This window comes from Antennarius striatus, chromosome 9, assembly GCF_040054535.1.
Source record: "Antennarius striatus isolate MH-2024 chromosome 9, ASM4005453v1, whole genome shotgun sequence".
Classification (NCBI taxonomy): Eukaryota; Metazoa; Chordata; class Actinopteri; order Lophiiformes; family Antennariidae; genus Antennarius; species Antennarius striatus.
In genome coordinates, this window is record NC_090784.1 from 4,027,552 (window position 1) to 4,040,382 (window position 12,831).

Consider the following 12,831-nt stretch of genomic DNA (forward strand, 5'->3'; position numbering starts at 1 on the left):
CTCTAGCTCAGCTCCTGCTAACTCTGGGGATATTTTTTACTCACTTAGAGCTGGGACTGAATCCTTTTCATGAAAATGTTTCATATTAAGCTCTCAACTTCCCTTTATGCTCCAGTGTGTACTTAAAATTAAATAATTTATTTTTATGCCAGACTCAGGAACACTAGACTTTTAAATACTTTTTATGCGCAGAATTTTTTTTTGTTCTGTACAAATTTTGAAGGAAGGTTTAGAAGATTTTGTCCTGGCAGTTTTACAGTGTTGATGAAGAGTCCAGAAGGTTTTACTCCAAAATAAACACTGCATCTATCATCATGCAGATCAAACGGTCCTAGCCACAGTGAAAGTAATGCTTGCATGATTTTGCTTCCATCCACTTCCTGATTGGAGTAACAGTTTATGGAAAAACTTAGTGAGTAGTCATCATACTTCCAGTCACCTTGGGGGGTAGCAACCACCCACACAATGAGCACTGTTACACACCTCTGAAGGGTTCCAGGGTCACATCTGCTCTTTTGGCTAAGCATAGCATAGAGGAAAAAAATTGCATTTTAAACATTTCGTCAATAACAAATTAGAATTTAAATTCAGGTACAAGCTTATACTTCAAACTGAAAATATAGACAAACATGTTTCAGAGAAATCAGATTTTAATAGACAAATATCACATCTTTACTTTCATATACTGGTGGTAGTCTGGGTTGAATTTCTTTGTCCTGCAGCAAATTGTTGTGAAGAGAGCAGCGTGCCAATGGATGCATCTGGTGGAGCAGATTTGCGTGTTTACACAAACCAGAAGCTCCAGACGCCTGAATTGAAAAAACACAACCAGCATCTACATTTATTGAGAGGCCCTGAGTCGCTGCTCCGGGTTCCCCCAAGCATTCATAACAACTCAGAGAGCAAACTGATTCCAGACCAGTGCTATCAAAATAAATAGCTCATGACATTTTATCATCAATCAGTAGAAACACACAGTTACATTTGAAAAACATGAAGCACAACTCAACACTCCTCATATTGATAACACAATACAGACAATCTTACAGTTGAATAAACAGCAGGATGATACGAGTGATTTAAGCTAGATAGCCCTCTGACCAGGTCAGGATATAAGCTGATCCATTTCTTTGGGAGACCTTCCAGTCAAGGTGATTGGCGGAGGGCACCCGATCAGAGAGAAATTTAGGAATGAAGGCAATCAAACACTGACTGTTAGCAGAGACGAGACAAAAACAAGACCATGCTTTGCTCTGGTGGGCAACTGTGCATAAGATAAGTATGTCTATAAAACATGAGACACAAAAACACCAGAACAGTCACACACACTACATAGTAGGGTTGATAATAAAATCTAGCGCCTTTTTACATCCAAATTCAAACCATAAATAATGCGCATCATTTCTAGGACCACAGAAACACAAAAACACGCAGGGGGAGGCTCAGGATCAATGACAGAAATAAATAACAAGGGGTGGGTGAGAGGTCACAATGGTGGTAGATGTATGTGCATGTACATAAGTGTATGTTTTTGTGCGTGCCAGAGCATGCGTGGCTGTAGTGTAGCAATAATATATTAATGGATATAGTGAAACCTGGAGAGGCAGTGTGGTGCATAAAGTTCACTCATCAGGGCTTCATTAACAGCGTGGTCAGGTCAGCAGGATGCTGGGAATGCTTTCATGCTGTAGCGCTGGTGTAAGGTGGAGGAGCCTGCTTTGGAGGGATGCTAACGCTGTTGTCATACGGAGGTAGCAGCACCTGCAGACAGATTAAGAGGAAAGAGGAAGAGAAACGGACAGTCTGAGTCTGGTAATGTTACACAATGACAAGGTCCTGCGCAAGCTTGCAGACATCCCTACGTCCAGAAATCATGCTCTGGTCAGCATCTGCCAAAGTCGTCATCATGGTAGATCTGACGGTCCCATGAGAGGAACACATGGAGGCCGCGAACGAGTGTAACAAGGACAAGTACGTGGAACTGGTAGCAACATGTGCACAAGCTGGGTGGAGACTGTTCATCTTCCCAGTGGAGGTCCGGTGTAGGAGCTTCACCGGGACATACACACAGTGGCTAGACTAGGAGTCACAGGATCCAACAGGAGGTGGGCTCGTCATGATCTTGCGTAGGAGGCCGAGGAAGAGAGTTGCTGGTTATGGTTCAGAAGGAAAGACAGGACGTGGGAAAAAGAAGGCTCCTAGGAGATCCGTTATGGTATGGGGTCAGGCCCACGCTTGACTCATGAAGATGGACGTTCCTGCCATGCACCAGTCCCCTTTGAAGCATTCCACATACACAACAACAACGACACCGGGATCAGAGTGTGGGGAGAATACAGATCCTACAACAGGTTGCAGGGAGTGGCAGGAAGACGTCCTTGTCGCTGCTCCAAGCGACAAGGACAAGCAAAGCACAGGTTGTGTGGAGTCACATGCTAAGCATGAGTCTGTGGTTTTCTCGTCCGCATCATGACTTTCGTCTTTGAGGGTGAACTATAATGATCTTTAAAGGATGACTTTGCCATTGGCTTAGGCTAGATCCCCTACAAGGATCAATGCCCGTCTGATTGATCTTAAGGATGACAATCTCATTTCCAGGTAAATCCTAGAGATTGTGGTATTTAATATCCTCTAAACTTTGTTTACATCCTTCAGGTAGGGCCATCAGCAGCACATTCAAGACCATCTCACAAGCTTTGATTTTGAAGGGAATCACATGGAAACATGGAGGAACTGATAAAATCCACTGTGAACCAAATGAAAACCTTGCACAAAATCCCTGTGAAGGGTTTATGTGCCATTAGTGTAAAGAAATACAACATCAGTGTCTAAGGAGAAGTCATCAGTGTTAACAACCTCATCAAGAGATATTCTGAGGTTTCCGGAAGGTTACCAGCATGTGTGGCTGTGAAACACTTCAGTATTCAGTCATTCATTCATGAATGACTTCAGTATTTCTATGAATTCCCCTTACGTGGAATGCATTTGTGGGCTTCTGAACACTACATTACTGATGTATAATCAGAAGAGCTGCCAGCCAAAAGCCACAAACCTGCCTGTGGTCTGTGAGGAGCTCTAATTGAATGACCTGCCTCAGATTGAAAAAGCATAACTGTAGAAATTAGACTCATGTCAGGAAGTGAAGGAACAGACGTCTGTGTTTCTGGCTAATGAAGTCACAGAGATGGCCATCTGACTTTCTCTTTACAGTTCAGGTGTAAAAGCCATCAGGAGGCCCCGTGTTGTTTCTTATGACCCCCAAAACATCACATAAAGCCACAGACCCGAAAGCTGTCGACTGTGGTGGGTTGTTTCAAATTACGAGGAATGTCACACTCTCAGGAGTCGTCAGCTGCAGACCAAGGGGTGCGGAGTTTTGAAAAATGCATGTGAAGGTCAACATGCTGCAGTGGTAGAACCAGCTCTTGGTGTGTTCATGCTGAACACGCATTTTGTCTCTCTCAATTAAAGTATTCTGCCTTCTGGATGATTTAAATCTGAGGATATGATTTGAATCTTGGTAAACAGGTAAATGATTTAAGATACTATGATACTGAAAAGAGTGTGAGACATTGTTCTTTGTGTTGATCATCTCAGTTGATGATATTGGAGAAGAAGAGTCAAATGGCTGATTATCTTTTATGCAATATTAGTGAAAACTGAATACTGTAACTGCGGAGCTCCCTTACCACTCTGCTGCTCTGCCTACAACCACTCTGTCACCATGGCGCCTCTTCTTTCTGTTTTAGTCTGTTCATTCATCCACAGCTGCCTGTTTAAAATCACCTTCTGTGACGGCCTGACTTTATACTGTAATTCCTTCCTCCCTCAAAATGATGACTTCACTGTTGCCAGACTGAGGGGAGGAAACCACTCCAGTGATAGAAATGTAAATTAGTGTGGATTGAAAAAGGAAATAACTTTCCACAAAAGATGATTTGTTGTTTTTGGAGGTGCAAGAAAGTAGCAAATAAAGCTCTAATACTTTTTATGTTGGATCTTCAGATAAAAGAAATAGATATAAACATTTAATGGATTATGAAGATTCTAACATTGAGCATATGTGCACAGCAATGATTTTTTTCTTCATTTCTCAAGTTTTATAATATCTGACTCACGACTCATTTGGTTTACAAGGCAAATGCTTAAATCCATGGGAGAAATATTGAACGCTGGTAGGATTTGTTTAAAAGGTTTGCTGTACATTATGAATGTCTGTTATTTGTAGGGCTCAGACCGTGGGGCGACACAAAAAGAGGTTTGTAACAGCTCATTATGCTCAGTCTTATTCAGATCGCAGACTATTGCATTAAAAATATTAAAACAAACAAGGATACATCACACGCTCTCACAAAGGTACTTGTAGAAGCATGGAGCATAACCAACCCAAAAGCTCTGACAATATTATTTTAATGAACTGTCTTACAAACTGAATAATTCCTTATTTCAGTACAAATAAAATTTAAAATAAAAAAAATTAAGGCAAAACAGCCAAATTGAACAAACACTCATTTTTAGAAATACACAGATTTATTCTGAGGGGTGTTCACTCTGCTGTCTGTGATGTAATGGGATATGAAATTCCAAAATCTTGTCTAATTCTAAAAGGCATTTGGAAGAAAAAATACTTCAGAGATTTATATTTGCTCAAGATGTTTCAAGTGGCTCGGGAGAAAGCATCACTAAGAACTAACTCAAGACAGATGCTCTGAGCTACAGACCGAGTTGTCAATCACAGCAGATGTGTCTGTGATAGAACATCGTACATTTGAGCTGTAGAGAAGGAAGAACTGCTTATAAATCACTGGAGAAAATGGCTTTTGATTGTATAGCGTATTAGTTTCTGAGGAAACACTTATGCAATGTCTTTTCATAACTAAGCGCGAAATAAAAATTGCTAAAAAAATGTAAATCACAATAAAAGACACAAAGTTGTGCTTAACAGATATGTTCATTCCCATCAAGAATGTGTGGGCATATATACATATACCCACACACACACACACATGAGTCGTACAGCGGTTATCAGAGTTGACTTACGGTGGTGTCGTTGGGCGTGACGTAGAGCAGGATCTCAGAGGAACCCCGTCCGCTCACGTATCTGTAGCAGTTCCACACACACGCTATAAGGTAGGCCTGATTTCAGAGACACAGAACCAAAACTCAGATTACAAACTTTAACTGCCTGAAATCCACATAATCTGTCATTCAATAAAGTAATGAGTTGCAGTAAGTAATTTTAAAATGTATTTATAGTCAATAAATCTGTGTATACAGTTGTTTCTGCATTACGACACACACAAGGTCGTTAACCACATTAACAGCATGGATGGAGACGTTTGTGCAGCTGACATTTTAATCAAAACTCAAATGTCAATTCAGTCAAATTTGTCAAAAATAATTAAATATCATTAATTACCAGCAACACTAAGGGTGTTGTACAGCATTTAATCAGCTCCCTCTTTTTTCATGTAACAGTACATGCCAAGGATTTCCAAAATATAACGTTAACACAAAAAATTACAGACAATATTCCAGACCCTCACTTGGATTTGGCCTCTGTTTTATAGTTGATCTGATCGATATACAACAAGTAAGAACATCTGAGACAAGTTCCTGTTGTTCTCTGTCATCCAGCAATTTTCTGACCCAGTAGGCAGTTTTTGCTCCTGGAAGTCAAACAAATGCCATCTGCTGCAGCCACTAGACCGAAACCCCACTGAGCTTTCTAACTTCTATAAAACCCAATTAAGAGCTGCTTTAATGCTCCGACAGCTCGGTTATTTCAATACCCCCCACAGGAACATGCATAGAACCATTGGCAGCATCGCCACTCAATTTATCGCTCCCTGTAAACCATACCAAGGGTGCAAATTAAATTACTCCATCAGTCGCATGGACGTGGAGGTCCTGGAGGTGCTGAATGAGCTTTGTAAAAAATATGCCATTATCTACAGGAGTGCAACCAAGTCATTATGAGCAGCAGTCTGTCTTATAATCTCCAGCTAATGCTTGTAGCTTGGATATTTAATACACACGGCTAGAGCATGCAGGTAGAGCAACACGGGACGCTACAGCGATGCTTGCAGCTTTGCGAGACAAAAGTAAAGTGTATCATTATCAGGTCCTTCCATGTTGTTACACAGGCTACATGGTAATGAGTGATTTTGAAACTAAAAGGAACGCTGGATCTTGGTGGTGAGATACAATCCGCTGAGTGCCGTTCTAGGGTTACAGGTACGTGAACAAATCTTCTGGGAGAGCTCATTTCAACACAGCTTTAATTTGTTGATATATTTAGATTAATTTGATGTTCTGGTGGCACTAATTGAAACTTTTCAGGGTCTGTTCTATGTCTATACCAAATATCCTCCACCAGTTTGTGAGGCCACCGACACAGATTTCCCTCTATGTGGCCACAGACACATGTAAAGTAATGTCTTACTTTGATAATAAATCTTCTCAAGAATGTGGGAAAGTTTTAGAACCCATGTCACTATCAGACAGCAGGCATGCTGACGTGTCTCTAGACTCTGAATTCTATTCAGACACTTTGGCTTCAGGGTTCTAGCATTCTTCATCCAGGCTCACTGTCATATCTTTTACAGGAGCACTTGTATAAAACACTCATTTTCCTTCTCAAACTTCTCAAACACGTCTACCATGAACATGGTCAAGAGAACAGAATCTCTTTAGAGATGATCAGTTATGATTATGATCATGATTATTATCTCTAACTTTTAATACTTGGGGTCTTCATTCCTCTGAGTTATTGAAAGCACTGCAGGAAGTTGAAGTTGGAATGAAAGTTATACAAAAAAAATCCAAATCTCTTTCACAGGGTTCTGTAATACTAAAAGAAAATTTGATGCCATGCAAATTTAGATCTAACAGGCATGCAAAGAACAAAAAGTTCTACTAAAGCCACAACGAAAATACATGAATTAGAATCATTCATTCATTCATTCATTTTCCTCCGCTTTATCTGCCGCAGCAGGTCACAAGGAGCTGGAGCCTATCCCATCTGGCATACGGCGCACACACACACACACACACTCACTCCTACAGGCAATTTGGGACTGGCCAATTAACCTAAAGCGCATGTTTTTGGAGGTGGGAGGAAGCCGGAGAACCCGGAGAGAACCCACGCAGACACAGAGAGAACATGAAAACTCCACACAGAGTGGGATTCGAACAATTACAATCAAACCAGAAAAATACAAACCTGTGTCAAACAGGAACAATCATGCACATTTCTGTGTAGTTTTCCATTCCCATGCCTCACCCCTCCACAAAGATCTGTGGAAATCACTCTAGTATTTGTGCATTATTTAGCAAAAATACAAAAGATGCTGGGATCTGCCTCTTTGTCCTAATTTGCACTAAAGTGTAACATCTTTCCTGGTCTTCATGCCATCTTACCACTGAGTCTTGTGAAAATCTGTCTTGCAGGTGTTGCATGATTTTACTCATAACCCAACCAACAGGTAAAGAGACAGGATGAAAATCTGACCTCATTAGCAGAGGTAACCCCAGGAAGAAAGCCTTACCTTGAATCCGAGGATACAGCTGATGAAGAGCAGAACAACAAGGACCAAGCAGACGTTACTGAGACCACCGATCTCCTCTTTATATGGGAAGTTATCCGGCTGCACACAAGTTCAGAAACCAAGCAGCAGAACATTTATTTGACATCAAAGAGCACCTTTCAACACTGACATATGAACTGTCAGTATTTATGACAGAAATAAAATGTTTTTCTCTCTCGGTAGGAAAAGCTTTCCTACCAGTTGCTGCAGGTAGTCCTGTATTGTGCTGGGGTAAACCACAATGCTGACAGCCACCAGGGTGTTCAGTGCAAGATCAAATATTTGGTAGCAGAAGAATGGGATGATCCAGGCCGCACGGAGCTGAAACCGAGACATGTTTTAGGTTTCAAGAAAAGTCAGATGTGCTTTAATAGGACACTGGATATATATTAGACTAAATTGGGTCGGAGGGAGATTATGGTACTTATAAAGTTATCAAATAGGAGGAATTGTGTTTGGATTTGTTGTTAGTAAAGGCTTCAAAAGGAGATGTAGTGTATATAATTCCTGCAGTAGCACAGTAGCATCAATAATTTTTAACCAGTTCAAAATTCGTTCATGTGAGAGAAACCAGCTTCAGGTTTTCTGATTTCCATGTTTGTTGACACAGATAGTACATTTATTTAAATCTACAGCATTGGTTCAGAAGGACCAACAGGAAATAGACTATCTAGTTTACCTTGTATGCACCATAAGTTGCCATTCCACAGATGAGAATCATCAGCAGAGAGATGGCGGAGGCGATGCACATGTCTGCAGCAGAGGGAGACGTAATCAAAGGTCATCACTTTGGCTGAGACACATTCAGGTACAAATCTAAAATCTGATATTTTGACAACATCATGTTTAGCTGATCAAAGCAAAACAAAATCGGCACAGCATCATCTTTAAACCAGACAAGGGATTAAGCTCCTCATTTGCTCCGTGTCAGCCTGACCTCATATCGACTCAACATAACATCAAAATTAATTCTGTTACATAAGGCCAGCGCATGTGGCACTTCTGGGAATGAATGTGAGCTCAGCTCAACATTTCTCCTGGACAACATCATAATGAATAGATGAATGTTTAGTACCTCTGAGACACAGACTGGAACATGCCCTATTTAAAGTCTAAATGAGCAGAAAGTCAAAAAGGTAAGCAGCATCACACTTTACTGAATCTAAGATGCTACACAACACCAATTTAAACTGAGATACGTCTAATATCTATCTATCTATCTATCTATCTATCTATCTATCTATCTATCTATCTATCAGTTTTTGGACAGCTATGGATGATAGAAACAAGGTTTGAACTCAACATCATTAGAACCTATCAATATAATATGGATATTAGTTAAATTCTGTATCATTATTATCTGTTAAATCAAGATCACCAGATCCAGATCAGACTCTGATGTGTTCTAGATCATATGGAGACATCAGTGATTGTTCTTTTTCCCCAAGTATTGTACACAAGAGGTATGAAATTAGAAAAAAAAGAACAAAAACAAAACATTTTACTACTATCCCCCAGTGAAAATTAATTCTTTACTTGTATTATCAGATAACTTCCTCCACTTGCTTCAGTTCTGTACAAAACAGCATAACAATAACGCAACAGAGTGTACGGAGAAATAATCACAGCAGGTTTATTTATTTTATTTTTTTGCATTCAGTATACTGTTATAATCCCTGAAGAAAAATTAGAGCTCACTCTAACAGCTGGTAACCACACACATGCATATATAGTTTGCATAGGCCTTGTAACACACACACACACACACACACACACACACACAAGGGGCCTGTGGGCATGCAGTGAAGGGGAGCTCCATTGTGGTGCGCCACCTCGGTTTATTTGCTTTGAGAATATTTGTTGCATTTTGAAGATTCCATTCCTAACAGACCTTTAGGCTGGGACAACACAGTCATTCCCAGTCAGCCTCTGGCCTCCAGTCTCCAGCCTGAAGAAATGCCTTGTGTAGATGTACACTGGTAGTGTGTGTGTGTGTGTGTGTGTGTGTGTGTGTGTGTGTGTGTGTGTGTGTGTGTGTGTGTGTGTGTGTGTGTGTGTGTGTGTGTGTGTGTGTGTGTGTGTGTGTGTGTGTGTGTGTGTGTGTGTGTGTTTGAAGACAAATTGACCAGCGCTTAAACAACCGTTTGAGGTCCTTTTGAAGCTACAGTAAATCATTGTATTAGTCAGCTGACAAACCTATTGATCTGATCATTTCCCAAGCAAATATTAATTTACCTGTCAGGGTCCATTTTAGAGGATTTAGTCTAAGGTGTAAATTACACACCACAGAGGGCAGCAGAGTTTTCCTTCACAGAACCCAACAACCTGCTCGTCTTCACAGATTCATAACGATCAGGCTGACTGTAGCTTTGTGGGGCCTCACTTACACACTGGCCAGAGCTACTTACTGGCATCATCCATGACATCCAGGTCATTAGCCAACTCAGCACTGGTCAGGTGGTATTGGTCAGGATCACTGAGCGCTGAGAGCAGGATGAGCAACACCACGGCGTTGATGAGCTTAGGGAAAGAGGGCATATGGGTACTTAATGCAGCAACATGGAAAAACAGGTGGGGGGCAATATGGACACGAGACGGTGGAACAGTTAAAATGGGCGGATGTTTAAGGTAATCTGACACATTACATTTAAATATTCACGGACTGCAGCGAATCAAAATGAAATCCAATATTCCTCTCTATCTACAAACTATATAAACCTCAAATAATGACGACTAAACCTTAGAAATAAAGGTGCTCTGATACCATGACATTATACATTGAAAGCTGTGCATGTGTGCCTATTTTGCAGATGACTCATTACAGAGATGACTCATTCATCCACGTTGATGAGGTGAATGTAATGGAAAATTCTCTGCAGTCAATAGATTGCCTGACACAGAACCTGCTACCTGAAGAGGCCTAGTGCTCATTTATTCATGGAGACAAGAGGATTGTTCCAGGTGTTGTTTGGTTTAATGTCACCACGTCCTGTATGTTCAGGTTAACTGTGACGCACAAAAGGGAAAAGATATGTACAAAAACATACAGGCACCAGTATTTCATGTTACAATTTTATCATTTGTTTATCATTTGTTTTTTACCTGTATCCGCAAAATTTGTGGATACAGGTAAAACAACCCAACTCTCCACTGAATAAACAAGAACAAATAAATAAGCAAATGCATAAATTAACATAAGTAGGACACAACAGTACATACTTCAAATTTCCCTTTATTTATAAGAGAAGATAATAATTACTTTAATATAATTACTAAAAAAATTAATTTGTTTTGCAGTAAAATAATGTATACTACAAGCTATAAAATATTATTTAAATAATTCCTGAAGGCAGGTTGCGGACTTGTTTTCTGGAAGTCCAGCGGGGGACCGGAGAGAGGCGGTGCTCACCATGTACCAGACCCCCAGGATGATGGTTCCTGTGCGGACATGGCAGCACAGGCAGCAGCTGGCGGAGTACCAGCGGTCCCACGGGGCGAGCACCATCGTGTACGTATTATCACAGGAGCGCAAGCATTTGGAATTACACGGGTGTCCGTGGAGGAGGTAGACCCACCAGGGACCGTGCGTCTCTGACCCGTCCGGTCCTCGTCACTGTGAGCGGCTTAACGGAGCGGAACTGGGGGCTGGCGTCAAGACACCGTGAGGGTTACCGGTACTTCCTGTTTCAAAATAAAAGTCCGGTAAATGTTCCTGTTTGCGTTATTACAGTACTTGACAAAAAGAGGGTGAGTTGGGTGTCTCTTGGTCTGTTGAGTTGTAAGCAGGATGAAGTAAGAACTACTGACTAGAATAATGCACGATTTTGTAAATACAAATAGAGATGTACAAATATTCATGTGGATAATGTTTATGTGCATGTCAAATCTAGTACATCAGCCCAAACCTGAGGTGCTCTACTTACTGACCTTTTTAGTTTATCCTTTTATTGGGGGGAGAGGGTAGCAGGATGATTTACAGTGTTAAAACATTCCAAGATTTTAATGCATTTTTTTTACATTTCCATATGTTATAATTAAAGAAAACAACTAGGTTTTATGTGTCTCTGTGGTGCACTGGCATCACACCCGGAGTTCCCCCCGCCTCATGCCCTGAGTCAGCTAAGATAGGCTCCAGTTTCCCACAACCTGCTACAGCAGATGAAGCGGTAAAGAAGATGAATGAATGAATGAACTAGGTTCTATGTGGATCCAGATCAAAATCTGAAAAGTATTTGTTGACGACTTACTACCAGAATCATCTCATCATATGGCTAGAATATTTTCAGTCTTTTAACACTACATCATTAAGAATAAAAAACAGAGAGCAAATATTACTGACAAAGGCTTATTTCCATGTTAAGATGAAGCGTAATTATTTTCATGATAAGAACATTTATATTTTCTTTAAAACAGAATGCTCAGATATCCTGGCTGGTGATCCATCAAACACTTGGCCAACTAACAACCTCTTATTAAGGTTTGCTGACAGGCCTTGTTAGAGCTAAGGATGATGCAAACAGTCATGTGCTAAACCATATTTATATACAGTAACTGTGCAAATATACTGACACCATCCCGTTACTGGATGAAGAACAAGTAACAGGATGATGTCTATATGCTAATCATAAAACTATCAGTGAAGCTATGAAAAAGTATTGATGGAACACAAAAAGTGCAATAGTTGTTTGCTAAAGAGAATAATGATTTATTTTACCTAATGAATTATTTTACAAAAATTAGATAGAACTTGCTAGGACATGTCCAGCCTGAGAATTATTCTGTGCGTAAAATGTTGAAAGGTAAGGAAATAGTAGTTAGGGAAGTCTAACGGGCCTTGTCACCTGTATGGCAATTTGAAAGCGCTCTAAAACAAACATGCTGGTTTTGTTATCCTCAGGCTTCCTGCTTCAGTCTGGTCAACTTGACGCAAGAGGATTAGGGGGTATTTACCAATCCTTCTGAGGATTAACGCCAGTTTGACAGACAAGATCAAATCAAATGATATAATCCATCATTTGAGTTAGACTTAAAACCTGTGAACAGGTCTCATCTGTTAACTACTTAAAGGCTATTTCCACTGTTTCCTTTTCCTCTCCTGTCTAAACAAACATCTAATTCTCTACTGTTCAGAGTTCTGCTGTGTTGCCTTGTGTGGTTTTTAAGGTTAGTTCACAGGTCTGGACAGCTCATAAACCTAATTTGGCATTACCCACCATTCTGTTTTATTAATATTCATGACCTA

The 12,831-nt window shown here is 40.4% G+C and overlaps 1 protein-coding gene across 1 annotated transcript; it reads right to left on the bottom strand.

Moving 5' to 3' along the window:
- Positions 1-671: 671 nt before the first annotated feature.
- Positions 672-11,202, bottom strand: LOC137601771 (lysosomal-associated transmembrane protein 4B-like). Its single transcript, XM_068324155.1, has 7 exons — positions 10,999-11,202; positions 9,998-10,109; positions 8,269-8,342; positions 7,788-7,910; positions 7,551-7,649; positions 5,041-5,136; positions 672-1,761 (listed from the first exon to the last, which is right to left on the bottom strand). The coding sequence occupies exons 1-7, from the start codon at positions 11,092-11,094 to the stop codon at positions 1,681-1,683; spliced, it is 681 nt and encodes a 226-aa protein (XP_068180256.1). The 5' UTR covers positions 11,095-11,202; the 3' UTR covers positions 672-1,680.
- Positions 11,203-12,831: the final 1,629 nt, after the last annotated feature.